This window comes from Schistosoma haematobium, chromosome ZW, assembly GCF_000699445.3.
Source record: "Schistosoma haematobium chromosome ZW, whole genome shotgun sequence".
NCBI lineage: Eukaryota > Metazoa > Platyhelminthes > Trematoda > Strigeidida > Schistosomatidae > Schistosoma > Schistosoma haematobium.
The window spans coordinates 11,046,434-11,074,090 of NC_067195.1; the positions used below are offsets into that span (position 1 = coordinate 11,046,434).

General features: G+C 37.0%; 2 protein-coding genes across 2 annotated transcripts in view; one reads left to right on the plus strand and one right to left on the minus strand.

Moving 5' to 3' along the window:
* The first annotated feature begins 520 nt into the window (after nucleotides 1-520).
* ABCA3_6 (ATP-binding cassette sub- A member 3) lies at nucleotides 521-18,855 on the plus strand. Its single transcript, XM_051210385.1, has 4 exons — nucleotides 521-925; nucleotides 961-1,027; nucleotides 2,018-12,220; nucleotides 18,697-18,855. The coding sequence occupies exon 3, from the start codon at nucleotides 10,599-10,601 to the stop codon at nucleotides 10,980-10,982; it is 384 nt and encodes a 127-aa protein (XP_051070371.1). The 5' UTR covers nucleotides 521-925; nucleotides 961-1,027; nucleotides 2,018-10,598; the 3' UTR covers nucleotides 10,983-12,220; nucleotides 18,697-18,855.
* SSX2IP (Afadin- and alpha-actinin-binding protein) overlaps nucleotides 15,539-27,657 on the minus strand; it is a 31,515-nt gene continuing 19,396 nt past the window's right edge. The window contains exons 5-9 of the mRNA XM_051210386.1: nucleotides 25,685-26,062; nucleotides 22,932-23,439; nucleotides 21,930-22,057; nucleotides 19,130-19,288; nucleotides 15,539-17,916 (exon numbers count right to left, since the gene is read on the minus strand). Of these exons, the coding sequence (XP_051070372.1) occupies nucleotides 17,863-17,916; nucleotides 19,130-19,288; nucleotides 21,930-22,057; nucleotides 22,932-23,439; nucleotides 25,685-26,062 (1,227 nt within the window). The 3' untranslated portion in view covers nucleotides 15,539-17,862. The remainder of the gene's footprint in view (nucleotides 17,917-19,129; nucleotides 19,289-21,929; nucleotides 22,058-22,931; nucleotides 23,440-25,684; nucleotides 26,063-27,657) is intronic.

The following is a 27,657-nucleotide window of genomic DNA, read 5'->3' on the forward strand; positions in this document are numbered from 1 at the left end:
AGATTCCCCAGCGACGCCTAGTCTGCTTGGCGTGAATATTACTAACACTTTGTGTTCAGTGTATCTATCTACAGGAAACTATAAACTACCTTATAATCGCTAGTAGGGAACACTTGATCAACCTGGGTAAGAAATAGGATATCGTTTGTTTAGCGTATGCGTTTATTTAGAAATTAGGAGTAAATGCTCTTGTTAAATGACCACATTTATGTACGTAAATAAGAAATTTCAGAAATATTTGGACTTATGACACTAACGTTCGTTATTTTTAACTGAATATATGTTTTATGTTTTCAACATTTAAATGATGGACTGGACTTAGTTAATGCAATCGCGATCAGTCCATAAGCTTCTATTTATGAAAATGTCGACATCACTCATAATACTTGATCACTTATGAAGAGTTGTTCAATGGTGTGGTTAGTTCATAAATAATTTCAAAATACATGATGAGCAATAGAAGTATTAATATCCATCTGTGGATCTAGACCTACCTTTCGAATTTTACAATCAGAGAATGTTAACCAATCAGTACCAAGCAAATGAAAAGTGTGAAAGTTTGTGCGTTTGATGTCGAGCGAAAACCAAGATTAATATAGTGAATTCGCTTAGATTGAAGAATACGTACCCTTTCTTGTAGCACTGATGGAGAACTAAAAAAACCGGAATCTTGCCTTAGTAATAACTAACAATTGCAAATAAATCAATACATCTATGCTAAATCATTACAGAAATATCAAATATTAAAAATACAAAGTGTTTATTGTACTTTGAATTTTTGATTGTTTTATGTTGCTTAAGTGAGAACTGTTGCCATAACTGATTCCTAGTAGGTGAATTGAAAATGTCTCTTCACACAGAAATTGCTAGAGATAGATCTTTTGGTATCCCTGATCCACATACTGTAACTGAACTGTCAAACTATGTAAATTTATAATTTCGTTCTTCATAATATTTCAGATGCAAAATATTTTTCAACAAATGCAAGAAACATTACAGCAAACAAGTGAAAAAATAACCACAAGGAATATCCTTTTTCTCTCCATTGGAGTTGTCTGCTCTAACTAGTATTTGATCTTAGATGGATTTTGTTCTTCATCGTTTCTGGCTATCGTCTAAAGACTTAGTAATGATTCAATAATATCGTTCATCTTCCGCAAAATTTAATTTGCTGAAAGGTGTAGTACAGTGTAAGTTATACTTTAGTATGCGTAATAGAGGTCTGATGATGAGAAAATTGGCACATGTGACTCTGATTGCCAGTTGACGTGCATAAAAATAGATAGGTATTTCTATTGGCCATAAAAACAGTTTCATTTGGGCTGCCATACGTCAGCAACGTAAACTTGGCACGTATACACACACGTTCATGCTAAAAACATATATCAGGAGGATGCGAGTATAATTTATTATAGTAACATCACCCTTGTTAGTATGAAAGACCAAACATAAACAGTACGATTCGCGAACGAATTTACAAGATAGAATAGTATATTGATGATCATGAAGTTTGAAATGTAAGACGATAACGGAATATTGTCCCAGAACAGTTGTGATGAACTTTGAATTATGTAATATAACATTCCTAAAAACTGATTATGGAAGTCTCGGGAACTCCAACCAGGCAGTCTGTACTTGCGAACATGACTCGGTCTAAAAGAGGATGACTTCATCGAGTGATAGAACATCCTGTTTTAGCTGTGTCGCAACTTACTTCCATACCAGTCAAATAAAGTGCTAAAAACAATTGATTCGTAGTCTCATCATGTAGTGTCTTTGACTATATTTTAAGACCGTCTTGAGAAATCAAATTTAGAAGCCTGTAATCTTTTGCATGGTATTCTACAAGAACATGTAAGAGCATTAGCTCAACCTACTATGCTTATTTTTCATTCTCCAATTACTTTCTTATAGAGCAACTTTATCCACTTGTTGAAAAGTATGATAACGTGAACCCATAGACGTATCTCACTAGTTCGCTAATAATTGACACTTTTCCTTAACCACAGCTTTCTACTTGAAGAAATGGGGTCGAAAATAGATTCGTTGGAGAAAAATGTTGCAGACCTCATGACACAAGCTGGAGTTCATGAAGGCTAACCCTCCAACATCAACAACTTATTATATGATGATTTCTAATATACTTATGTAACCGAAAATGACGATATATTCAACCACACTTTTTTTCAAATAATCGAGGTCAGAACAACTAGTAACTGTATAGCCAATCACTTTTGACAGAATACTACGCGTAATCAATTATAACCACTCATTGAATAGTTAAAAGATGAGATCGTTAATGAGGAATATACGATCCGACAACGTACATATAGTCAACTTCAACTTATTAGAACGGTTTACACTGGCATGATGTTCGAAAATAAAGTGACAGATAAAATACAGAGATAACTAGATGACATTCAACCAATCATTCATCGATTCGCAATGGACACATAGGATAATAAAACGATTAAAGTATGATTATTACAGCTTCTTATGGGTTAGGATAAATTTAGTGTAGTAAAACCCGCTCAGAATCATCCGTAATGCATTGGCGAAAAGAGAATGTGAGCACTTTCTAATACCTTTTGTGCTTAGCATTAGTTGTTGAACTTCACGTAGGGAAAAGCAGTCTCGCTTTGGAACTTTAGAAGGCCGTGGAGGAATTTCGCTCGAATATATATATTGACGTTGAATAACTAACTGAGCAGATGATAATTTTCACCTGAATATACCCTAATGAAATTTAATAGTTTTAAACGTCCCTTAGGATAAGGCAAGGAGTAGATACGGACCACAAAATTTGAATTCGGTGGTGCATCAACCAATTTTTGAGCTAATGAAACTTTGCCGGCGACCTGAGTTTGTAGTATTTCCATGGTTTTAAAAGTTATATAGGAACACCAGGGTGGAAGCAACTATCTGTGAAGTACTGGCATAGTTAGAAAAGTGACAGGTTACTGCGACCAACATCAAGAAATTTTTCATTACCCATTCTTTTCTGTTGTAGTCAATCACTTCAAACCTGTTATCGTTGGACACCACAAAGGCGTAGAGATACATGTAGATGAGTCACCAAAGGCCTACCCGGTAGTGATTCACTTTACTAAACGCACAATTGCTTTACATCTAGTCATAACATCGAAAAACAGCTGTCACCATGTAAATACGCATATAAAGTTATTCCCTTCACTATACTCAAACATGCACTGCTGGCATTACTGAAATGTAGTTGCTAATGAATGAGATCAAGATGTGATGCAAGACCCAATATCTTCATGCTTCATAAATATACAGCAGCCTATCTTGCGATGCAACAGTTTACACCTAATTTTATGGTTAGATAAGTAGTCAGGAAACTGAACTGTTTTTGTAGCTACGTGGATTTATAATCTATGTTGTATGAATTGGGACGGTATTTAGGATGGAAATGATAGACAATATGCTCGTTGTTACCATGTGCATTATATTGGCTACTTGTGAAGGTTGAGAAAATCACTTCATTGGTTTGCCATATCTCTGGACCATACAGCAATTTATCCGAATATAACCCTCGTGATTTAGAGGGGCAGGACTGAAGAGGTTCTGGACAAACACACGTCAAGTATTGTGAAGAAATAACGTAACATAGTTGGACATTGGTAGTCAAAAAGATTCACAGAGCTGAAACCGTTTGCCACGTCTAGAAAAAAAAAACGGAAGAGGTAGTAGTTATAATTATATTTTAAATGTATGGTGATACAAAGCACTGCTCAAAAAGATCGGACATTATTTTTAATGAAGACCAAAACATATTTTATATACGGTACAAAAGGGAAGCATGTATTTACACTGTAAAAGAAAATATGTACGAATCCGAAACTGTTCGAAGCGAATAGTGAATAGGCTTGGTGTAGCCATTATCTATTGTAATGGTCCGTTGAATGTTGAGTAATGAGTCAAAAGGACAATCCTGCTTGATTACTATTATATGTTTTTCTCGATATAATTGCACCAGTAAGAATGAGGTTTGGTGAAAGCAGTATGAGTAGGAGTGACTGGCACCTCTAAAAACAAAACATTAAAGTCAATTAACCACTTATCACGTTTTATACAACATATGATAGTGAAATGAAAATGTTTAAGCATGGTGACAATCGCAAAATTACTTAGAAAAAATGAAAATTCTTAACGAAATAATTTTTAAGAAATATCAGATTATATTTGCGGTCAATCTATCCAAATATTTAGGAACGCTTATCAATATTGTACAATTTAGACATATTTTTACTTATTTAAACCTCAAACTCGACATAACGTGGAGACCAAAGGATGCAGTAATGGTATTATTTTTTATTTGAATATAAGGGGACACCAGATACATATGCGACACACATCTCGTTATATGATGGTTAACATACAAAAAGGACCGATTTACAAATAACCACATGTAAACATGTATTTTTGTGAATTACTTATAGTAAAAATAATGTCGGCTCAAAAAATGTTTCCCAAAAAGTGCTTGAAGTATTGCCATTTGTCTCAGACCAAGTGGTTTGCGTTAGAATATAGATACTAACTGATCATCTAGTTATAATTTTGTGATAATGTTCAGTTTCTTGCTTGTGATTAACATCATAATGACTATGTTGTTTTTTGAACCGACTAATCATCACGTGACTTATTTGCCAATCGGAACATGACTTATAAAATCACAGCTCTGCAACAAACCAATGACGTGTCGACCGGTATGAGCAGCCTAGCATATCTATCGGTCATTTTCTTCCTAGCCCTGCCAGTTGAGTTCAGAAAACCAATACCAGCTTCCACTATACGAATAATTTATTTCAAACAAACCTGGTTTATATACAAGCCAAGCGGACCATATCACACTACAAAATAGGAAACAATACTTGTACAAGATCAAGCCAAAAAATGACTGTGATTGCGGGAGACTATAATCAATAAACTGGACATAACTTAAGATCAGGAAATCATATATTAATAGTCTATAAGTCAAAATAAGTTTATAATAAGAGGGATATTAATATACATAGTCTAGTTACCGAATAGTTATACAATGAGAATATACGTGTAATATTCGTCCATAAATAGATCGCAGAGGTTACCTATAATTTGATCGTCAGTAGGATATAACACACTGAACGACAATGATAGTGAATTATAGATCCTATTTAGTTCGTATACACTCTACCGACAAACTACGTTCGTACAAAATAGATAATAAAAGTATAAATAAGCATTATATTTGGGGTACCTATATTTTAGATATGCTGAAGTTGGATGGTAGATAAGCAAATGAAAGATACATAGTGTATGAAGCATTGAAGTTCGGTAATACACCGACTCAGAGAGTAACAAGGTGACCGATTTTTTATAAGTCATGAAGGAAATGGACAAACACACGTGTATAAAACATGTCCAGGGATACACGTAACCAAACAGGGGCAAATACATAGATGAAAATATATGGGAATATTAGAACTTATATGTCCAAATGTTCGAATAAATCATGGTGTGTAACAATAATAAGTGCGTCGTCTGGTCACCTGAAATTATTTAGCCAAGATAAATATCCTAATCTACAAATATATTGCAATTTTACTTAATAATTAACTAGAATTTCTGAGGAACCCGAAGTGACCAGTTCATTATTGGGTAAAAATGTTTTTATTAGTTCACGAAGACATGGTTTGTTCCTTACTAGACTATGATTACGAATTAAAATAAAAGAATAATAACTGATTTTAAATGGCCAATTTTAGTACAGAATAGTATCAGAAGGCTGACAGATAGTGTGTAATAGTAGTATTGTGGTGTATGCTACTTATGCCAACAGACATAAATAGTATGTAATACCAAACAGAAGTTGAATGCCTGTAAAAAGAAGGTTGAGAAGATTATACTCAAGAATATGGGGAGGGAAACTTAAAGGAATTGAGAAAAAAATGATTTATGCATCGATGTCCATAATTAGGAGCACTAGGTTCACTGAGTAAACTGCTTGAAGATAATTCAATTAATGACAAAACATACACTTAACAGCAGTGAAGGCATACGCGAAATTACGAAGTTGGATTAATCCTTCTATTATTATCTACGTTACCTAAACATTGAGTAGTTAATCATTAATAAAACCTAGTGAAGTAGAACTTATTAAAACACAAAATATAAACAAGTTTTGACCTCTCAACCGCTATACTGAAGAGTGAGAATACAATTTACAAAAACAGACAGATGAAGGACGATGTATTGGGCCAGTCTGAAACTGATCAAACCGAACAAGAGTATGCGATCGATCAAGAAACAGAGTTCTATTTCTAAGTTAAGAGAGATACACTATTGATGGCTTAATTTTCTAAGTGACAATATATTATGTATATATGAATGAGTAAACAAACATTAACGATTTAGCTTAGTCAATGGACTTCCTCTCCACTTTCCATCGTTTTACTCACGAGGTGATAGGGCTCGTGTTTAGTAAGACTGGGTACCAATATTAGAATCGGACACTGCACATCAATACAAAATTAGCATTTATTTTCGTTACTGAATAGAAAACGTTAGTTCATACATCAATAGTGAGGTTTTCAGTAGGTTAGTCAAACGAGTTTGCTATTTCATCTGCATCACAGTGCAAATGAAGAAAATGCCTATCTCAAAAATCAAACATAAATTTGACAACAAATAAGTAAGAAACTGTGCTGAAACAGTAGTTCTTGTAAGATAAGAATTCCCTATTATTGATTGCATGTTATAATAGTAGCTCGACAACTCAAAAAGTATATATATATATATATATATATATATATATATATATATATATATATATATAATATTTCTCCCACAATTATTTTGGTGGATACAAAAGTGCATGTAAAAACTAATAACGCTAAAGGTATAAAATAATTTTTTAACGCCAACAACTAATAAGTTACTTATATGACACGTCTAAATCGACGAACTTAAACAACAATCATACTCGTAATTCATAATCGTTGTGATGGTTAAAAATGTCAATGTCTACACAACCCACCCTCAGACCAGCCTGTTTAACATAGTAGGAACTAAATCAGAATGTGATCCAGGCAATGTAGCTCTTGGCTGAGTCATCCGATAGGCAGGTCCAACCATCACGTCAAGGTGTAGCAGCCACAGTCGAGTTGCAGGTGCACCAACACTTTGTTTCTCCAGATTCTAAGTTCCTAGATTCCACAAAAGTTCTTTTATATTTTCTTGGATCCCTGAACTTTCCTATCGTCACTAATACTGTTCTGCTTTCACTACTATGAGATTTGCCTTAACAATTCAATTTCACAGTGCTAATGAGGTACGTCAACTTCAATAGATGTAAACACGTTCTAGGTACTACACTGCGTTCGACTGACTGAGTATATTGCCAATGGAGATGTAAGGCAAAACTTAACACAAGGAAACAGTATTATTTGAAATTTCTATATCGCTACAACTCGAAACAATCATAGTCGACTTTATCTATAAAAAAAATCGGTGCTTAATGTGTAGTGTGATGCGCCTAGCCAAAACTATAGTATAAATTAGTACGAATGTTTTATCTAGTAAGCTCAACTAGTTACACATTCACAAAATAACAACATTGAAAAAAACATTTACAATTTGGTTCAGTTGTTAATAGGATAAACATTATTTCAACAGACTGGTTATTCATATAAAAAATAATCTTTAGATCCTAACGTTATGGTACGACCAAATAAAGTTTCAATATTGGGGGCTACTGGATACAGACTACCCATACGAAGATGCTATGAATTACTATTGAGGGATGTTAATTCTTCATACATGTCTTATGAAGTTTTAGTTAGCGAAACAAGACTCTCAATTTAGGGTTTAACAATTTGTCTTTACTAGCTTGTAAGGAAGATTCTGATGCTTTACTTAAAGATTTGATAGATGCGTGCGCCATGTGCAGTAGAGATATGAAATTCAGCCTATAAAACTTCAAGTAAAGGGTGATCCAATCTTTCTTAAAAGACGAATAATTCCTTATGGTCTTCCAGAAGCAGTACATAAGACAATAAATGATTTGTGTGAGAAAGGTATAATTGAACCGATTCAGTCTTCAGCATGAGGTACTCCTATTGTTACGCCATTGAAGTTGGATGGCAATACCTTTAGAATATGTAGTGACTTTAGATTAACACTGAACTCCCGTTTGTTGAGACAGACATGCACGACGTTGAAGTCTAAATCGACTTAATGATTCTGAAAGGTTCTCGAAAGTCGACTTAAAACATACTTATCTTCCCAAATAAATGCTCCAGTACGGCCGAGGGTGGAGACAGTCTGCTTCTCTCGAAGTGCTCTTACATAGCCACATGTATACAGCCACTGTCAGGGGAATCCTACTCACAGCATTCCCGCGGCACGGGTGTTGTTTATAAAATTGAGAGGACGAAGAGCGAATGTCCGGCTCTTTACTCAGGTTGGTGGATACGGAGGGTCCACCTAAACCTATGGTGCACATAGGCTCCAGGATCCTGAAGGAACAAATGGCGTGTGAACTAATTGTTGGTCACCAACTACCATGGGACGGCATCTCCTGACGTCGTTCCACTGCTCTGGCTGTGACCCCTAAGAAAACTACCTGCTCCACTTTGAGCATCCGGGCAGTACCACAGCACACACAAATAAAATGAAATGGTAATAATCACTGGAAAGACTGCTCTCGCTCCAATTAAAATTCAGACAACTCACATGCATTTGATAACATTCATTATTATCTTTCTTTATATTCCACGTCACTTATCTACTTTCGCCTACTCTAACTTTGTGTATCTCTATTTCTCAACCTCGACCGTTGTTGCTACCTTGACGTGGTGGTTGGGCTTGATTATCGTGATGAAGCAACCGAGCTATACTGGCTGGAACAACCGTTCCTCAAGGTCCTACCATGTCAGACAGGTCGGTTGAAGAGCGGTAAGACTAAAAGCAACAAACCCAAGGTCCGAAGGCGAAGTCGTACTGCTGACTGTACAGAGGTGTGACAGCAGTAAGGTGTTTCCCTCGGACAACCAGCATCTGCAGCGATGCTGCCTTCCCACAAGGAGGGGTGGGGTTAGAAAAGGTCGACCCTAAAAATGCTCACCTCACCTTACCTCACGGATTTCCGTCTCCGGCGGTAAGGCCCTTTGAAGAACAGAGCTAACACGTCAAAAACCTTCCACAAAAAGGCCGTGCGCGACCGGCCTCAATCAGTTGTCCCTTGGGCACTGCGGTCACGCTCTCAGGTCACTGAGACCGCCTCTAATCCAATTTCCTTTTCAGGTACCTCCAGAAGAACCCTCCACGGTGTGGGCAACCGGGAAGTGATAACCGCCCTCATACCTCTAACAGCACCCAAGACCATTGTATTCATAATCAACCTTCCTCTTCAATTCCTATTATTCCTCCTACATCGACTTTCAACCCTAAACTTCCTCCTTCGGCTTCCTCCTCAAGTGTCACCATAGCCAACGATTCTAGTGCTCAAAACTCTGTCCCAGGTCTACTGAAACCTCGCTCCAAACTACACATTGGAGCTTTCAACGTACACACTCTGTGTCAAATCGGTCAGCAGGCTTCCTTGGCTAAAACCCTAGAGTCTCTTTCCATTGATGTATGCTGTGTCTCCGAAACACGCATACAGGATTCCAGTGTGGTCATTCACTTGACCTCACCTCGGCAAAACGGAGAGCCAACGAGATACACCCTCCGTGTATCTGGTGACCCGATGGCCAGTTCTCGTGGACTGGCAGGTGTAGGCATAGCACTAAGCATGAGGGCGGAACAAGCACTGCTAGAGTGGATCCCCGTCAACAGTCGTCTATGTGCTGTTCGGCTAAACGGCTCCGTAAAAACTCGGAAGGATAGGGACACACGTCGTTGTCTTTTTGTCGTTTCTGCCTACGCTCCCACTGACTGCAGCTCAGATGATGTGAAAGATGAATTTTACAGAAAGCTGTCCGAACTTCTTCAGGAAGCTAAACGCTCAGACATAGTACTCGTAGGGGGTGACTTTAATGCTCAGATAGGTAGCTTAAACCAAACAGAAAGGCATTTAGGTGGATATTTTAGCATTCCGGCACAGCGAACAGATAATGGTGATTGTCTGCTGCAAACGCGCTCAGACAATCGCTTATTTTTAGCAAACACAAATTTTAAGCATAAGGAGAGACATCGTCTAACATGGCGACCCCTACACCAAACCAACGATGGACTTGAATAGACCATATTGCCATCAGTCATCGTTGGAGAGGGTCGGTAGAAGATTGTCGCTCATTCTGGAGTACCTGCTTGGACTCCGACCACGCCCTAATACGGGCACGCATCTGCTTGCGCCTCACTGGACGCAAAAAGCCCCATTAAAAAGATCCATTAGAACTGAGTTGAGTAACGAGAAAACCAAAAATAGGTACTAAGAACAACTGAGTTCACAATTAGGTAGTTCTGAAGACGAGGCTGACCCAGATGTTGCTTGGAAAGACATACAAGCAGCTGTGGAAACAGCAGTGACATCTATTAGCGACTTAAACCACAGAGTTACAAAGAACCAATGGATTTCTTCAAAGTCTATCACACTGATGGATTCTCGCAAACTCGTCCCATCAGGTTCCGAACATGATGAAGAGCGACAACAAATCAGATCTAGGTTAAGAAAAAGTCTAATAAACGACCGTGAGCAGTGGTGGGCAATGAAAGCAAAAGAGATGGAAAAGGCGGCGATTATAGGGAACACAAGACAGCTTTACAGACTAATAAAAGAAACTGGAATTAATAAGTCAAGTGTAAGTGAGATTATATCGGAAAAAGACGATACTCTCATCTGCTCCCAGTCCAGACGTTTAGAACGATGGGCGGAACATTTCAGAGAACAGTTCAGCTGGCCTTCAGCTACTCTACAACTACCCTCCATTCCCAGACAGTGTGAATGGAACATTGAAGTAGGTCCCCCAACTCTAGCATAAGTTCAAAAGGCTATAGTTAATCTGAAACGAGGAAGGGCAGCTGGTCCAGATGGATTGGCTCCAGAGGTCTTTAAGGATGGTGGTCCAATTTTAGCGATTAGGTTGACTAATATTTTAGCTAAAATCTGGGAGTTAGACGTTATTCCATCTAACTGGTCACAATCACTTATCGTCCCAATATATAAGAAAGGGTCAAAATCATCCTGTGACAACCACAGAGGGATTAGTTTAACTAATATAATATCTAAAATACTAGCCTCGATAATTATCAGACGCCTAACTAAGACTCGTGAACTACAAACACGAGAGAATCAAGCTGGCTTCAGAACTGGTCGTGGCTGCATCGACCACATATTCACCATTCGTCAGATTCTAGAACACAGGCATACTTATCGGCGTCCGACAATGGTGGTCTTCCTTGACGTAAAAGCAGCATTTGACTCGGTAGACCGCGAGATTCTGTGGCAGTGTCTGTCATTGAAAGGCGTACCCCAGAAGTACATAAACCTTGTAAAGGCTCTTTACTCGAACACTACTAGTCGAGTCAGAGCTTATGGCGAACTGCCATCTGATTTTGCAACCTCAAGTGATGTCCGTCAAGACTGTCCACTTTCTCCATTTTTGTTTAACTTCATCATAGATCTACTGATGGAGATAACTTTCTCGTCGACTGAGTTCTCGGGTATTGATCTCCTACCAGGAGGTCCACTTATCGACTTAGAATACGCAGATGACATAGTCCTGTTTGGTGAAGACGCTTACAAAATGCAGAGTCTTCTGGTAGCACTCAGCAACAATGCCAGAATGTTTGGAATGCGCTTCTCTCCCTCGAAATGCAAGTTGTTGCTTCAGGACTGGTCTGCGTTAACACCTGAACTAAGGATAGGGAGTGAAGTAGTGGAACGCGTTGACAACTTCACTTATCTTGGAAGTCTGATCAGCCCTAATGGGTTGGTGTCTGACGAAACCTCAGCACGGACTTGAAATGCTCGTTTGGCTTTTGCAACTTACGTCACCTATCGCGGCCTATGCCAATCTGGGCCATCTTTGGAGCCTTCGTGATGTTAGTATGGCTGTAAAGGGTCGGATCTACAACGCGTCGGTGAGAGCAGTTTCGCTCTATGCTTGTGAAACCTGGCCTCTTCGAGTTGAGGATGTTAGACGACTCTGTGTTTGGTTATTATTGTCTCCGAAGGATTGCTGACATCCAGTGGCAACACCATGTTAGTAATGCAGAGGTTCGGCATCGTATGTTCGGGGACAGAGTTGATAATTCAATTGGTGTCACTATCTTGAAACATCGAATTCGGTAGTTCGTACATGTCTTACGAATGCCTTCCCAGCGATTTCTACATCGTGCATCATTTGTCCATGCTGGGACCGGTTGGAAAAAGCAGAGAGGTAATAAGTATATGATAGGGTGTTGTGGTATGAAGGAAAGATGTACAGGACTAGCTTCTGTAGGTCCTTTGCGACTTCCTGGTTAACATCTTAAAGATGATACAACAAAGTGAGTTCAAATTTTATCAGATATGGTTCAGAATAGAAGCCAGTGGTGATCCTGTTGTAACTCTTTTTGCTTTTCTTTAAGAAAGTGAACGCAGCTTGTTTAATGGGAACATTTCTTTCTGTTTGTATACTTCCTGACTAAACTGGTTCCCCATTTATTATCTCACTCACATATACCAATCTTTGTTCGCTGTTGTTCTTCTTTTTATCATACTCAGTATACATCCTGTCACTACAAACTTATTGTTATTGTGTGGTGCATATCTATTTGGTACCAACGTTTGTGTGTTCAAATAAATAAATAACACAGGTTGAAATCATGAGTCAGTTGAAGCTAGACCACCATTGAAAACCTGGAAGCACTGGACGGCCGTTTCGTCCTGGTATGGGACTCCTCAGCAGTGCGCATCCATGATTTCAACCTGTGAAATTTCTAAAACTCTCCACAAAACCCATTCTGGAAATAAATAACAGTCAGTCAATCAATCATAATCAGTGTACAGCATGACGTAAATGTGAGTTAGCACAAGTTACCATAGAACACCAACACAGAGATGAATTTAACAAAATAAATGCCAAAATACTCGAAATAATGTAACTATTAATCATATGTATAAAAATGATGCATTGAAGAAACTATTCTAAACAACAGAATGTGAAGGTATGGATGGAGGGAAACTAAAACTCCAGAGTTGGAGTAAGATGATAAGGAAATGTATCTGTGGCAGTGTGATCGGTTTAGTTATCTCAATGAAAATACTGTTCGAAGTCATTCTGTGAAACCCAATCAGGTAGCCTTCACCTATCAACACGGTTCAGATCAACAGTAAATGAATTCAGAAACTGATTTAACGTTTCAGTTAAGCCAACCCCAACATTCTTTAAAACCTACTCCTAGACCCATGTCAACACCGCCCGTCCAGGTAGGTATTTATAACACGAATTTAATAAGCTTGCTAATGAAGATTTCCATACTGTTTTAGTCACACTGTGGTGTGTTCTACTGATGTTGATAGATATAAGAAGTATGTATCATCAATCGAAAATGAAATACCTGGTAGCAGAAGGTTTAGAAGATAGAACAGAGAACGAGAACAGTGAATGATTGCTGTGGAAATGAAAGAACAGTGAAGTTTGTGACAAATGGTTGACATTTTGCAAATTAAGTATTTACTGTAGGGTTCTCAATTTACTAAGATGATATGTAATTTTGTATTCAGATACATCTGATTGTCCCCAATCGTGTTCTTGTTTACTAAAACACGTTTAAAATATCCAACTACCTAAACAAAACGACATGGGTCATATTTGGACTTACCTTCCAGTGGTAACTGAAATTCAAATACTTTAATAAATAAGGTGTGATTTGACCATGATACAAATACAATCATTACAACACAGTCATCACATCAATAAACTTAGATCATTAAAAGAAATGCATGATATATACTCAAGTGATTCAACTAGATAATGATAATCCGGTTTAATCGGTAATATTACGGAAAAGTAAACTGCAGAAAAACAGTACCAAGAGAAAACGAATTAATTAGAAACGTTTCCAATGTGGGTTTAATTTTCAGCAAAAAGATTTTATTTCATACAGCAGGATTTACCCACAGTTATCTGTTATAAACATATCAGTGTATGTAACATTGAAGGGTTTGAAAATGGCAGTCCCAATGAAGATGATACTCTTGTGTATGCAGTACAGAAGGCGACTCAAATGAGTTGAAATAAGAGATGAAGTTGCTAAATATAACGGACCTACTTACAGAACATTGGAAACGTTGTAGCGAAAGTCGTTGAAAACATTCATTTAAGAAGGCGATTCAGAGATTTCACTTAAGCTGTACAATCGTATTTGTAATTAATTTGTACAGCTTAAATAAATGAAATCGTCGAAAAAAATATATTTTTGTTGATATGCTTTTTTTTAAATGAGTGCTTTTCACAACAATTTGTGGCCCTTGATTTGACTTCAATTTGGATGAAAGTATGAGTATGCTATGAACATAATTCTGCCGTTTAACTAAGTATATTATCTAGGCTAACCCCGTTTGTATGACGGCGGTAATAAGAAGCCATATATGGATTACGTTGGATGAATTTATTTCAAACACTCGTTTATCCGGGGATGAGGAGGCGAGTGGGCCAACTCATCTTTGGCAAAGCGTAACTCAATATTTATAGCCGGGCAGAACTAGGCCAAAGACATGCCATGAATAGGATAAGCGCTGTACACACACGCTCATATAAAAACAGTAAGCTTAATGAGCGAATAATTAACAAGGTCAAAACGTGACTCAAGAAAAATGAATAAATTGGTCTGCCCAGAAGCTTGACATAGTACTAAACTGTTTTGCCACAACGTCCTTAATGTTTAGTAAATAGGTCTGTTATATTTAGCAATTCCAGCCATTTTTCCAACTCATTGAGTCGCCTTCTGTGCTGCATACACAAGAGTATCATCTTCATTGGGACTTCCATTTTTAAGACATTCGATGTTACATACACTGATATGTTCATAGCATATGTTCCTCGCTGAATCGCCTTCTTCAATGATCTCCATTTAATCTAGATTAATGTATGGATACTGCTGACGAGTGCCATACTGGGACGAAACAGCCATCCAGTGTTTACAGGTTATCAAGGGTGATCCAACAACGATCGATTCATGATCTCAATCAAAAATATACAATTACTTATAACTTTAAATTAGCATAAAGTAGTGTTCAACATGGCCGCCTAACATTATCATCACTATTGATCCTTATCTTGTCAACAGATTTATGAGATTATGCAGAAACCGAGTTGATTTGCAAAAATATTAATTCTGTTTACTTGGAAAGTAGAAAACTACGTTTGATTTCAACTAAAGAACCTACGAAAATAAGAGAAGACAGCTTTTTATATATTAAAAGTGTTGCTATAACGACAGTTATATGAGAGACAAATGGAAAGATATGGTAGTAAATATCGTACATACAAGAATTCATCATATATATATATATATATATATATATATATATATATATATATATATATATGGAGAGAGAGAGAGAGAGAGAAAAAAAAAGTAGACTACAAAATAAGAGTTAGAAAAAGGTTAACTAAATAGTTAGTTAAAATCAATAAAGGGGATCAAGAACTACAAAACCTTGTATTATCAGTGTCCTCTTGATTGATTATTATTTGTAATAAGAAATTAATATGTGATGGATAGACTTAAAAAAGCATTCAAATTAGTACATCGCTTGTGCATATATACATATGGGTAAATGAATGCAATGTATTCTATGGGTTTGATGAGCGAGGTAGAAAGTAGTGTAAGAATTATTATTTTATTGTCAAAAAGGACGGATTGTAGCAAGCGATCGTTTTCAGGTCGACAGTCTTGTCTGTTTTGGTCTACACAGATCTCAGTGCTGATGTTTACACTAAGATTCGCCAGTGTTATTCACTGAATCCAGATAGCCACTGACGTATTTAATGGGTAAGATGTTTACATCATTTAGTAGTAAGGGTTTGAATTATTCTGGTGTTAATATTTAGGACTGTATCTTGATCATACTAAGTCAATTCGTATACAATTCACAAATGCCAACGAAGACTGATCGAAATATATCATTGAATATTACCAAGATAGTTTAAACACTTGCTAATAATGATACAGAAAGTTTAACTGTTCACAAATAAGAATACATTATTTTAACTATAATTGAAATCAGTATGATCAGTACTGAACAGCTTATCTCCACGGACATATCTATCATTATTTTCAGTTTCTAAAAGAACTTCAATCATTTAATCAAAATTACACACATATAGTTGAGTCAGCAGAGAAAAGGACAGAGCATACAATAGTATAAACATAGGAATACTAGTGTTTTCTCTAACAAAGTGTCATTCGGTTAAATAAAAATAACGAAACAAAATGCAAATTCCTTGAATTACACCTTAATGTGAATGAATTTTAGTGTCATTAGTTTCCATCTAACTAACAGATAGATTGTTTTATGCCTTAAAGTTATTTCCAAAAAGTACATTCACTTGGCTCTAAATGTGTAAGCTGAAGGTTTTTGATTATAAGTGTCTTTGAAGCATTGGTCATTTATCTAGCATAGAGTGCTAGGTGAAGGTGGGGAATCGATTGATGAGGTTGTGAATCACCATCGACTGAGGTGGTTAGGGGATGAATTACATATGCTCAACCACCACTAACTTCCACGGTGGGCTTTAAGCCAGTGTAGAAGCAAATAAGACGAAAAATAGAGGCACCCAAATCAAGATGTACCATTAGTCCATAAATTTATAGACTCTTGGTTAGAACCGTGTAAGTGCAGATTACCTGTTTGTAGTTGACATGATGACAGCGACCAGTGGTCAAAGTTGCATGGCTCAGAATCGGTCTTAAGGGCACAGATGCATAAACTTCTGATCATGCTCTAGATCTTGAATTCTAGTATCCCTTTATGCATAACTTTCCACTGTCACTTTAAACCATATTCACGTTTTGTCTTTCTCAAAATCATTGCTCTTAGACTGTCTTTCGATTCGTTTGTTATTTACCTCGTCGTCCCAACGAAGTATGCCAGTTTGGGCCGAAGCGTATTCCGTACTAGACTCTATATTGATCATGAATGACTAATTATCTGCTCATTCCATGTGAATTTTCTTTGTAACAACATTACTGAATGATTGTCTGTCTGACAAACTGAATACTTTAGAAATAGTGATGTCTGCTAATAGCGTACCAAACTATAAGATGAAAATTAACGTGCAGAATTTTTGTTTAGCTTTTAAAATCCAGAAATGTAACAATGATCAGACAACAGCAATAGATCACACAAAATTCATCCAACAAAATCAGTATGTTGCTTGTTTAAGCTGTTTTTTTTTTGTTTTTCACTGAGTGGACGAAAATGAATAGGTAGAAAGAAAACTACAATTTGATAATGATCAAGTATTTCACAAAACGACATCAGTTTCCTTTCACAATGAGCAATCACAGTAACGTAATCGAATTCAACGTTTTAACTTGTGATTAAAACTAAAGTAATTGGTCAACGCTCTAAGAATATTTTAGTTTTCTATACAGACGAACACTATCCAATGCATAAAATAGATGAGATGTAGCTAGCAGTGCAATCCGGGACGTGTGTTCAGTTGTACTAGGGACTTGTTAGCTGGATGTACCTGCATTCCAGCTGAATTATCCGATGTAGATAAAGCCGTGGTCAGTTAAAATAGTTTAAACTATTTGTGAACTTCAACAATGTCAACACATGAAGTTCACATATTATCTTTCATCTTCATACATAAAAACTCACTTGCCTCAAGTCAAAACCAGTTAGATAATAAAAGCCAAAGATTAATTACATGGAGAATAAAGTAAATTATCTGATGAATTTGAGGAGCTGTCCGTCTGAAAGATTTTCAAAAAGTACGGAAATAGAAGCATAAAATCAAACCAGAAAATTAACAAAAAATGATTTAATCCTGTTTCCCTCATACAACACAGTACAGCATTCCAGATATATGTACCTGATCCCATATGTCATTCCAAGGTCAAGCATTAGATTAGAGGTGAGGAACAAAGTACGCTATTGAATGAAGTGAGTCATAAATAAATAACAGATCTTAGCTGAAGCATTTAATGAACAGATATATATATATATATATATATACCACTGAGTTGTGAAGACGTATATTTCTCTTATTGATTACAACTTCCTAGTTATTCCTAGTTTTCCACCATTCACATACCGGGTTGGTCTCGCGTAGAGAGATCATCGAGTCCCTGTATCTGAATCGGATGGTTGCAGAGGGCAATACGTTGATACCTTACTCATGATAGTTGCTGAAGTAGGCAACTCAGTCGATATAAGTTGGTCGAAAAGTTAAATTCTTCAAATTTTAACAGTGATAAAATTAAAAGGCAGTGGTGGTATGGGTGGTGAGATCAATTCTCTTATAGTGAAAGCCAGAGCGGCCTATGCCAATCTGGGCCATCTTTGGAGCCTTCGTGATGTTAGTATGGCTGTAAAGGGTCGGATCTACAACGCGTCGGTGAGAGCAGTTTCGCTCTATGCTTGTGAAACCTGGCCTCTTCGAGTTGAGGATGTTAGACGACTCTGTGTTTGGTTATTATTGTCTCTGAAGGATTGCTGACATCCAGTGGCAACACCATGTTAGTAATGCAGAGGTTCGGCATCGTATGTTCGGGGACAGAGTTGATAATTCAATTGGTGTCACTATCTTGAAACATCGAATTCGGTAGTTCGTACATGTCTTACGAATGCCTTCCCAGCGATTTCTACATCGTGCATCATTTGTCCATGCTCGGACCGGTTGGAAAAAGCAGAGAGGTAATAAGTATATGATAGGGTGTTGTGGTATGAAGGAAAGATGTATAGGACTAGCTTCTGTAGGTCCTTTGCGACTTCCTGGTTAACATCTTAGAGATGGTACAACATTCATTTACTTGAACACATAAATATTGGTACAAGAGGGCACCAAACATATATGCGCTTTAAGTATACAAACAAACTTCCTACCTAATTTATGGGAAGAATGTAAAGATTAAAATCACTACTAGTTATAATTCATCAAATTCTATGATAAAAACTGTTACATACTCTATTTTTCTTTGAAATTCGAATACTGGATTCCTTCAATAATAAAGGAACATTATGTTTGTCAAAGTGTACTTCATTTTTCCCATCAAGTTCCGGATTCGAACTGGTTAAATCCAAAAATTTCATTTTGTCCAAGTTATAACTTGAGAATAAAATATCCTACGTAAAGCGAAGATGGAATAAATAATATATGAACAATAAAGGCGTATCATGGAACGATACAAAAAAAACATTGAATTCCTACTACCACTAAAGTAATGAGAATAAAAGTAGGACGATGTTAGTTATTATATTTTATTAATAATAACATGATGCTGATGGAGTATTATTTACCAAAATGTAAATGATTGTTAATAATATAAAAGCCTGAATCCTTTAGTTGTGTAGACAACATCCCCGTGTGTTTTAATACTACATAAGTATTTAAAAACAAATTAAGTCGTTTGATTTGCCACTAATCTAAGCATTCTACTTTCGATTTAACTATCAAATGTGCAGTTAGTTTTTCTTGTTTAGCACATTTTAATCACTTTTACTCAAATTGTATATAATCAGAATGAAAACATGTTTGAAATAGGAAAGCATTTCAAAAAATATTCAGAACAACAACGTGCAAAAACACGAAGATTCATATAAAATTTATGTACGAAACTCCTTTTTGCTTCATCCACTAGTGCTGATTAGTTAAAAATAGATCAGCTAACGTATTCGGATTCTGTTTTGCACGATTTTATCCTTAAAACACGTACACATTTTGTTTAATTACTTCTATTCATATAAGAAAATGTATCCAGCTTTTAAGACACTCGGGCCGCAAACTTATACGAATCTGGCAATTTGATAGCTTTATGGGAGAGAAAATAAAGAATCTTTCTATTAAGATTGACAATATTTTAAAACAATACATCACTTCGTTATTTTGTAATATTGAATGGTAATAACATAACATTTCAAGGACGACCATGATTACATTATTATTGATAATAAAAAACTAACTTCCTATCAAGGCGATACTGGTAAATTAATCTTGTGTTAGTCTAATCCTAAATGTTGATCAAATTCTACCGATCAAGATGTGATACGGTTACTCCAGTTGGTTCAAAATCGTATAGATCGTTTGGATGAGAAATGACAGGGAGAAAGTCCTGGACCTAAAGGAGATCAGTTGTGGTCCCGATAGCTGAATGGTAACATATCTTACTGTATCACTACTGAGAGAAGCATCTCCGAACGCGTGGATATAATCAGCATCCTCGAGAGTGTAATACGCCCTGATGGAAAGTTTCAATCAGCACGTAATTCAGGTCTCCAGTTATCTTAGAGAAACTAGTCAGGAAATTTAGTAATTTTGTGAGAGCTTTTGAATAACTTTTAATCAGGTATTGAATGATCTTGTAGACTTTATTTTTCGAGAATAATTCTCCATAGCTATTAAAGATCGAGACGCCCTGCTGAGCTGTTTAGGTTATTAGCTTGAATAACAATTTCCTCATTAGTCACAACCTATCATGAGTTACGCCAAGCTGACACATCACTATTTGACCAGTCAAAAAGATGATTCCAGAATGATGATTAAAAAATCTATAAACTAAGTGACGATGACATGAAAAAGCACAACAAACAATCGGCAATAAAATTATAAGACATGGACCTAACACTAGAGACTGAAAAAAATTAGAACTAAGATAAACGCATTATACAAATTGAAATCATGAGTCAGTTGAAGCTAGACCACCATTGAAAACCTGGAAGCACTAGACGACCGTTTCGTCCTAGTATGGGACTCCTCAGCAGTGCGCATCCCACACCACGCAGAGCTCGAACCCAGGACCTACTGGCTTCGCGCGCGAGCACTTAACTACTAGACCACTGAGATGGCCGGCATCCAACGGTGTTAATGTCTAACTTCAACCAATCCACGAAGTTGCGCCACCGTACACCATTGTCTTCAGTGAGTTCCTATCTCACAACAGACCTGGTTGAACTCCACTGGTAACGGCTTCTCACTAGAACTTCGGGAGTTTTTCCTGAAGTCAGTCACTAGTGAGCAGTTGATTATTATCAGAATGGGTTTTGTGGAGATTTTAGAAATTTCACAGATTGAAATCATGAGTCAGTTGAAGCTCTGACTCATGATTTCAATCTGTGAAATTTCTAAAATCTCCACAAAACCCATTCTGATAATAAACGCATTACTCATGAGACAATAAAACATGATGAACTCCAAAATATAACAAAGCAATGGATATTCTGAATTATTTTATTTTAAATAATTACTTGACCATAAATATTAACTAAAAATAGGCTTACATCAAAGGATGATAGGGTTAGAGAGTGGATTTGACGAGACTATCTGATGTCATTTGTGACTGACTCATTCATTTTTGGCATGGTTAATGTCACAGATATAATTAATGTTAACTAATAAATCTACCTTCACATTAAACAAGCCTCTACAAACCCTATGTATAAATAAACTTGTAATCATTCAGATTATTCCGTTGTTGATATTATAGCTGAAATTCGATCAGTCATGGTTGGCATATGTGCATCATGTGCAGATGGCTTCGATATTGGCAGTTATGACACGGACTTATATAAAATAGATGGAATGTAACTAGCAGTAGAATTCAGGAGGCGCATTTTTATCCCGGATTAATGGTCAACTCCAGGATTCAGATACATCGAGATAACGAGTTTTAAATAGGACGAAACGCGTGTCCTGAATTCCATTACTAACTACATTCCATCTATTCCATATAAACATGTATATAGAAATATTATTACATCACAAACTAACCTCCATAATCAACTTTTTCCCCTTTAATAAAGACTTACAACCAGCCAAAGATTTCACATCAGCTAACTGACTTTTTAATAGTTCCACTTCATCATATTCATTATCTCCATCAACAGACCTTGGGAGGTCTAGTAAATATAATAAGCACGTAAAATAAATAAAGCTAGACATATACGGAGAAAAGACTTAAGTATATAGTCTAGCAGACAATAAACAATATAATTAATTAATTAATGAATAGCTGTATTATAAGAATCAAAGAAATAACGAAAGACTGATGTTTACCAAGTAACTGAGGGTGTAAATGCGTGGGCCACGTTTATTGTATGGAAGCGAATTATCCTAGTCATAAAACGGGCAAAAAGTCTTGATAAGTGAGGTCAAACAATAACACTGTAATCTGACAACTGAATGATTAAATATTAGGATCACAAATGCATTTGTATTATTATATAGATGTCGAGTAGGGATACTTAATTTGAAAGGAATGCTCGATCAGATAAAATTACGTTTCAAGTACTGACATATGCCAAAATTATATATATCGCATCACAGATTAATATTAATTAGACAAACATTGAAAAACACAAATCCCTGGATAGTTTGTTTCCTTCTAGTGTGAAACTTCCTCGGTGACTTCAGTAATACAAAATCGAAGTATTCACACAGACCTGAATATCCTGGGTCTGATACCTGGTGGGGTCGTGGATGCGCACTCCCGAGGAGTCCCATGCTAGGATGAAACGGTCGTTCAGTGCTTCCAGGTTTTCCATGGTGGTCTAGTTTTAATTGAATCATGAATTCAAATATTAAATTACTAAAATCTCCACAAAACCCGCTTCTGGTGATGTTAGTTCATGATATACACTTCAAAATTCTGCAGTCTTCACAAGTCTTCTATTATAATATAGAGATATTATTGATGTGATGACATTTGGCGGGCTGCTGAAAAAAAGTGAAATACATTTCATTTAAAATATTAGGAAAACATGATAAACGAACCTAATACAAAAGTTTGTGAATTTACAACATTTTCTGTTACATTTCTCTCTGTTGTTACTCCTGTTTTTGTCGTATAGTGTTTGGCTAAACATTTTAATTTACACCAAAGACATCGAGATACATAACGTACGCGTCTGGTAAGATCATCACGAATTACTGCATACGGTAATTCAATTAAAAGATTATTAACAAGAGCTGATTTTCTACGACCATTTTCTTTAGACATGGCAATAGTTGAATAATCTTCGTCGAATGATTCTCGTCTAAAATACTCATTGCCGTCGTCTTCTTCGTCATCAAGTGAAAAGAATTCATCATCGAATTCATTGGAGTGAAGCACATTATCATCATTTTGTACCCATGTAGTACAATGTCGTTGGAGAAAATCAGTGAATCGAATCATTCTTAAAGAGAGTTGACTGACAAGATCTCGAAGTTCACGATTCTCATAAAGTAAGTCATTTTGGCGACTTTCCAGTTGTTGAACTATTAATGATGAGAAATCAGCCTATAAGTAAAAGTATTGAATACTTAAACAGAGCTGGATAATTCAACCATAGGTTAGAAAAAATGTTATAAAAATTAATACTAATTTTTATAGTTGAGATCATGAGTCAATTAAAGCTAGACCAGTATGGAAAAACCTGGAAGCACTGGACGGCCGTTTCGTCCTATTGCGAGACTCCTCAGTAGTATTAACATTAAGGTGAGTTGCATAACAGTTGAGTTAATTTCCCAACATTAAGATATATATCTCGATACCACGTGCCCCCAAATGCCCTGGTACGGCCGAGAGTGGGGAGAGTCCGCTCTCCCTCTCGAAATGCTCTCACACGGCCACGCGTATATAGCCTCTGCCAGGGAAGTCCTACTCATTGCCTTCTCGTGGCTGGGGTGTTGTTGACGAAAATGAGAGGATGAAAAGCGAATGTCCGGCGCTTTAACCGGATTCAAAACCAATGGTGCACATGGGCTCCAGTATCCTGCGGGAACAAATGGTGTATGAACCAATTGTTGGTCACCGGCTTCCATGGGACTGAATCTCCTTACGATGCTCCACTGCCTTGTGGATCAGACCTTCAGGTCGAAGGCTCGGGGTGTGGCCCCCTAAGAAAACCACTTGCTTCGGTTTGGGCACCCGGGCAGTATCACAGCCCTCACATATATCGAATGAGATTTGTGTGGCGCATATGTATTTGGTGCCTCTTTGTACCATTATGTATGTGTTGAAATAAATAAATAAATATTCCTGGTCTCTTTAATCGTTGTTTCCGAAATGTAAATTAATTTCGAATAATTTTCTTTCACAATCAGGAACGAAAGATTACATACAGTTAGTAAGTGGCATGAAGGCACTCAAACTCATTATCACAAAACAAAAGCCTAGACAAGATATGAAAAAAGGTACATACATATACGTCCTCACCATCAACAATGATAATACATTTAGATCACTGAGTTAGAATTCCTGGCATTTTGAAGCTTCCCAACTTATTCGTTCGCAAGTGATTATTACTCTCCATCTGAAGGCGGCCTGCTTGAATATCTGGGCTACCTGTTCCTACCGTCTGAATATTTAGACAAGCCATCTGTTTTTGTTTGTTTTAACACATCGCTATGTCTGTTAGCTGCAAAACCCATTTAGGGCGTTTGTGAAAATTTTGCAACCTTTTGCTGTACAGGTTATCAAAAAGTACAGTCAGCGACACCGTGGTGGCTGGCAGTATGTATTGAAAATAATGAACATTATTCAGATGTCAATTCCTGGACTGCTCATATCCGACTGGCGATCACTCAATATTTATCATCAGAATCAATCATGAAATAAGAAAAGGTAACTTGTTGAAATACTTCGTGCTGAGAATAATATATTGTCCCAACAATATATTGAATAAAGCTATTATTAATAATAATAATAATTAATATGCATGTGGAGCTAATCCGTGTCGGGTAGAGACAGGTATCTACCTCAGTACAAGATGGTCGCGCGATTTCGTGGGTTGGTTAAGGGTTAGACATTAACACCGTTGGGTGCCGACTCAGTGGTCTAGAGGTTGAGCGTCTGCGCGCGAGACTGGAGGCCTTGGGTTCGAACCCCGCGAGTGGGATCGTGGATGTGCACTGCTAAGGAGACCCACGATAGAACGAAACGCCCGTCCAGTGCACCCAGGTTTTCAATGCTGGTCTAAAATCAATCGGTTCATGATCTCAATCAAAAACATAATAATCTCCACAACCCTATACTGATAGTATGTATAACTTTGAACAACACGACACTGAAATTTTCGCAGCTGCCATTAACTCATAATCGTTAAACAAATTACTGGCTATCTGGATTCAGTAGCTAAGTAAAAAACGAGTACAGGGTTTAAGTCACATTGTGAACATTAACACTCGTATATACGTCCACTTGTCCAATGAACGAAACGCGTACCTTGGATTTCATCCCGAGGTACAATTCAAATATACACTAGATCTTCCAAAAAAAACCCATCAAATTCAAGGAACCACTGAAAATACATAAATGTCAATAAAGACCGATCAAAATTCAGTCCTGAATATCAACAATAAAATAATACAAACTCATAAATAAAAATATACAGGTTCATGTAACAGGTTACTAACTGAAATTATTATTTGAAGGTTAGAAAGTAGGGTAGGTAGAGTATTTCAATTGTGAATCAAACCCCTAAACTATTAATCACTGGACGAACACCGAGAGCTTCCTTTCTTCTAGACAAACTATCACATACCCTGGAGGTTTGAACATCCAAATCGTCTTTGATGTGAGAATCAAAGTTATTGACTGAGGTAACTGACTCAAATTTGGCACTACCTAAACCAGAATTAGTTCGAATTGTACTTCCAAATCTCCGGGAACTGGATGGTTCCCCATTTGTTATTTCAGGCTTTTTATCAACTTCTGACGATAAAAACCACTGTGACATTGATAAAACCGTTGGAGAACAAGACGGTTTATTTGTTTTTTGTCCTTTGTTCCAGTTAGGAGTGGCTTTGTCAATTAAAAATGTTAAGCGTTTCCGAAGATCCGTTGCTTCTTTCTCTAGCTTACGACGTTCGTGTAGAAATTGGATTTCATGTCGTTGGAAATTTGACTGAACTTTACGAAGCTATAAACAAAGAAGTAACAGGCAACTTACTGGAATTCAATATAATCTTAGGAATATCTAGAGGAAATCACAAAAGTATTTATATCAATCGTTGTTGTCAATATATATAATCCGCCTGTAGCTCTTCTAGAGTTACTGCCGGTCCCAAGCCCGGGTAAAGAAGAGTTGGGAATGGGGTCGGCAATCTCATCCCGTAGAAAACAATTTTACTAAAAACACTAACCAGATCAAACAAATTAAGCCATTTAAACTCAAACATGGAAGTTGAAGAATTATGACGCCTTATTATGAAAGCCGAGATTTTTCGGAAGTCACGAGGCTGATGGCTCTTCTAACAACCAGAGCTACAATTTATATAGGTATGGAAAATGTGGGAGACCGGAAGGACCAGTCAAATAGCTACCGAAATGAGGCGATACAACTTGGCGGTGTTCGGAATCAGCAAAACCCATTAGACCCAAGCTGGTCAGAAAAAGATAGATGCGAGAGAGATGCTGCTATACTCTGATCACGAAGAAGAAAATGCTTTGCACGCACGAGTTGCACTGATGCTATTAAAAGCAAGAAAAGCACTTTTTAGGCGAGAATTTCGTGAATTCAGTGTTATACACACCGATTATAGTAACGACGACGATAAAGATCAGTTCTATGAGAGGCTGCAACCAATCATAGCGAAGTGCTCAGGACAGGGAGAGAGAAACGAGAATGGCGAGGAATTCGCCAATTTATGGACATTCAACAAAATGGTTGTAGGTGGCACAATATTCCCCCACAAACACATGCACGAAGCTACATGGGTTCCTCCGGATCATCTAACGGAGAACCAAATAGATCACATTTGCATCAACCAAAAATTCAGAAGGACAATAGAAGACGTGAGAATCAGGAGAACAGCTGACATAGCCTCAGATCACCACCTGGTGGTTGCCAAGATGAAAATGAAGCTAAAGAAGCGATGGACAACTGGACAAACAGCAGTACAAAGACTCAATACAGCTTTCCTTCGATATGCTGACAAACTCAATGAATTTAAGATAACTCTCTATAACAGGTTCCAAGCCTTACAAGATCTACTGAAAGAAGAAACTACTATGGAGGACAACTGGAAAGGGATCAAACAAACACTAACTTCAGTGTCAGAAGTAACAAGAAACATCATCATAAGGAATGGATCTCTGTCAAAAAACCCTGCACAAGATTCGAGATAGGAAGAACAAGAGGATAGTGATTAACAACAGCCGAAAAAGAGAAAAGAAAGTCGAGACACAAACTGAATACATTGAAGCAAACAAGCAACAGCATTAGAGCTGACAAGCAGAAATACATGGAAGCCTTAGCAGTGACAGTAAAAAAAGCTGCAAATGAAGGAAATATGAAACAACCATATAACATAACGAAGAAATTAGCAGGGGAATATGGTAAATCAGAGACACCGTTTAAGGACAAAGAAGGTAAGTCAATCATGAGATTCAAGAACAAAGAAACAAATGGGCAGAATACTTTGAGGAACTCGTAAATGGACCAACCACACTGAATCCACCAGACATAGAAGCAGCACCTGCAGACCTTCAGGATGGCCATGCGACAAATCAAGA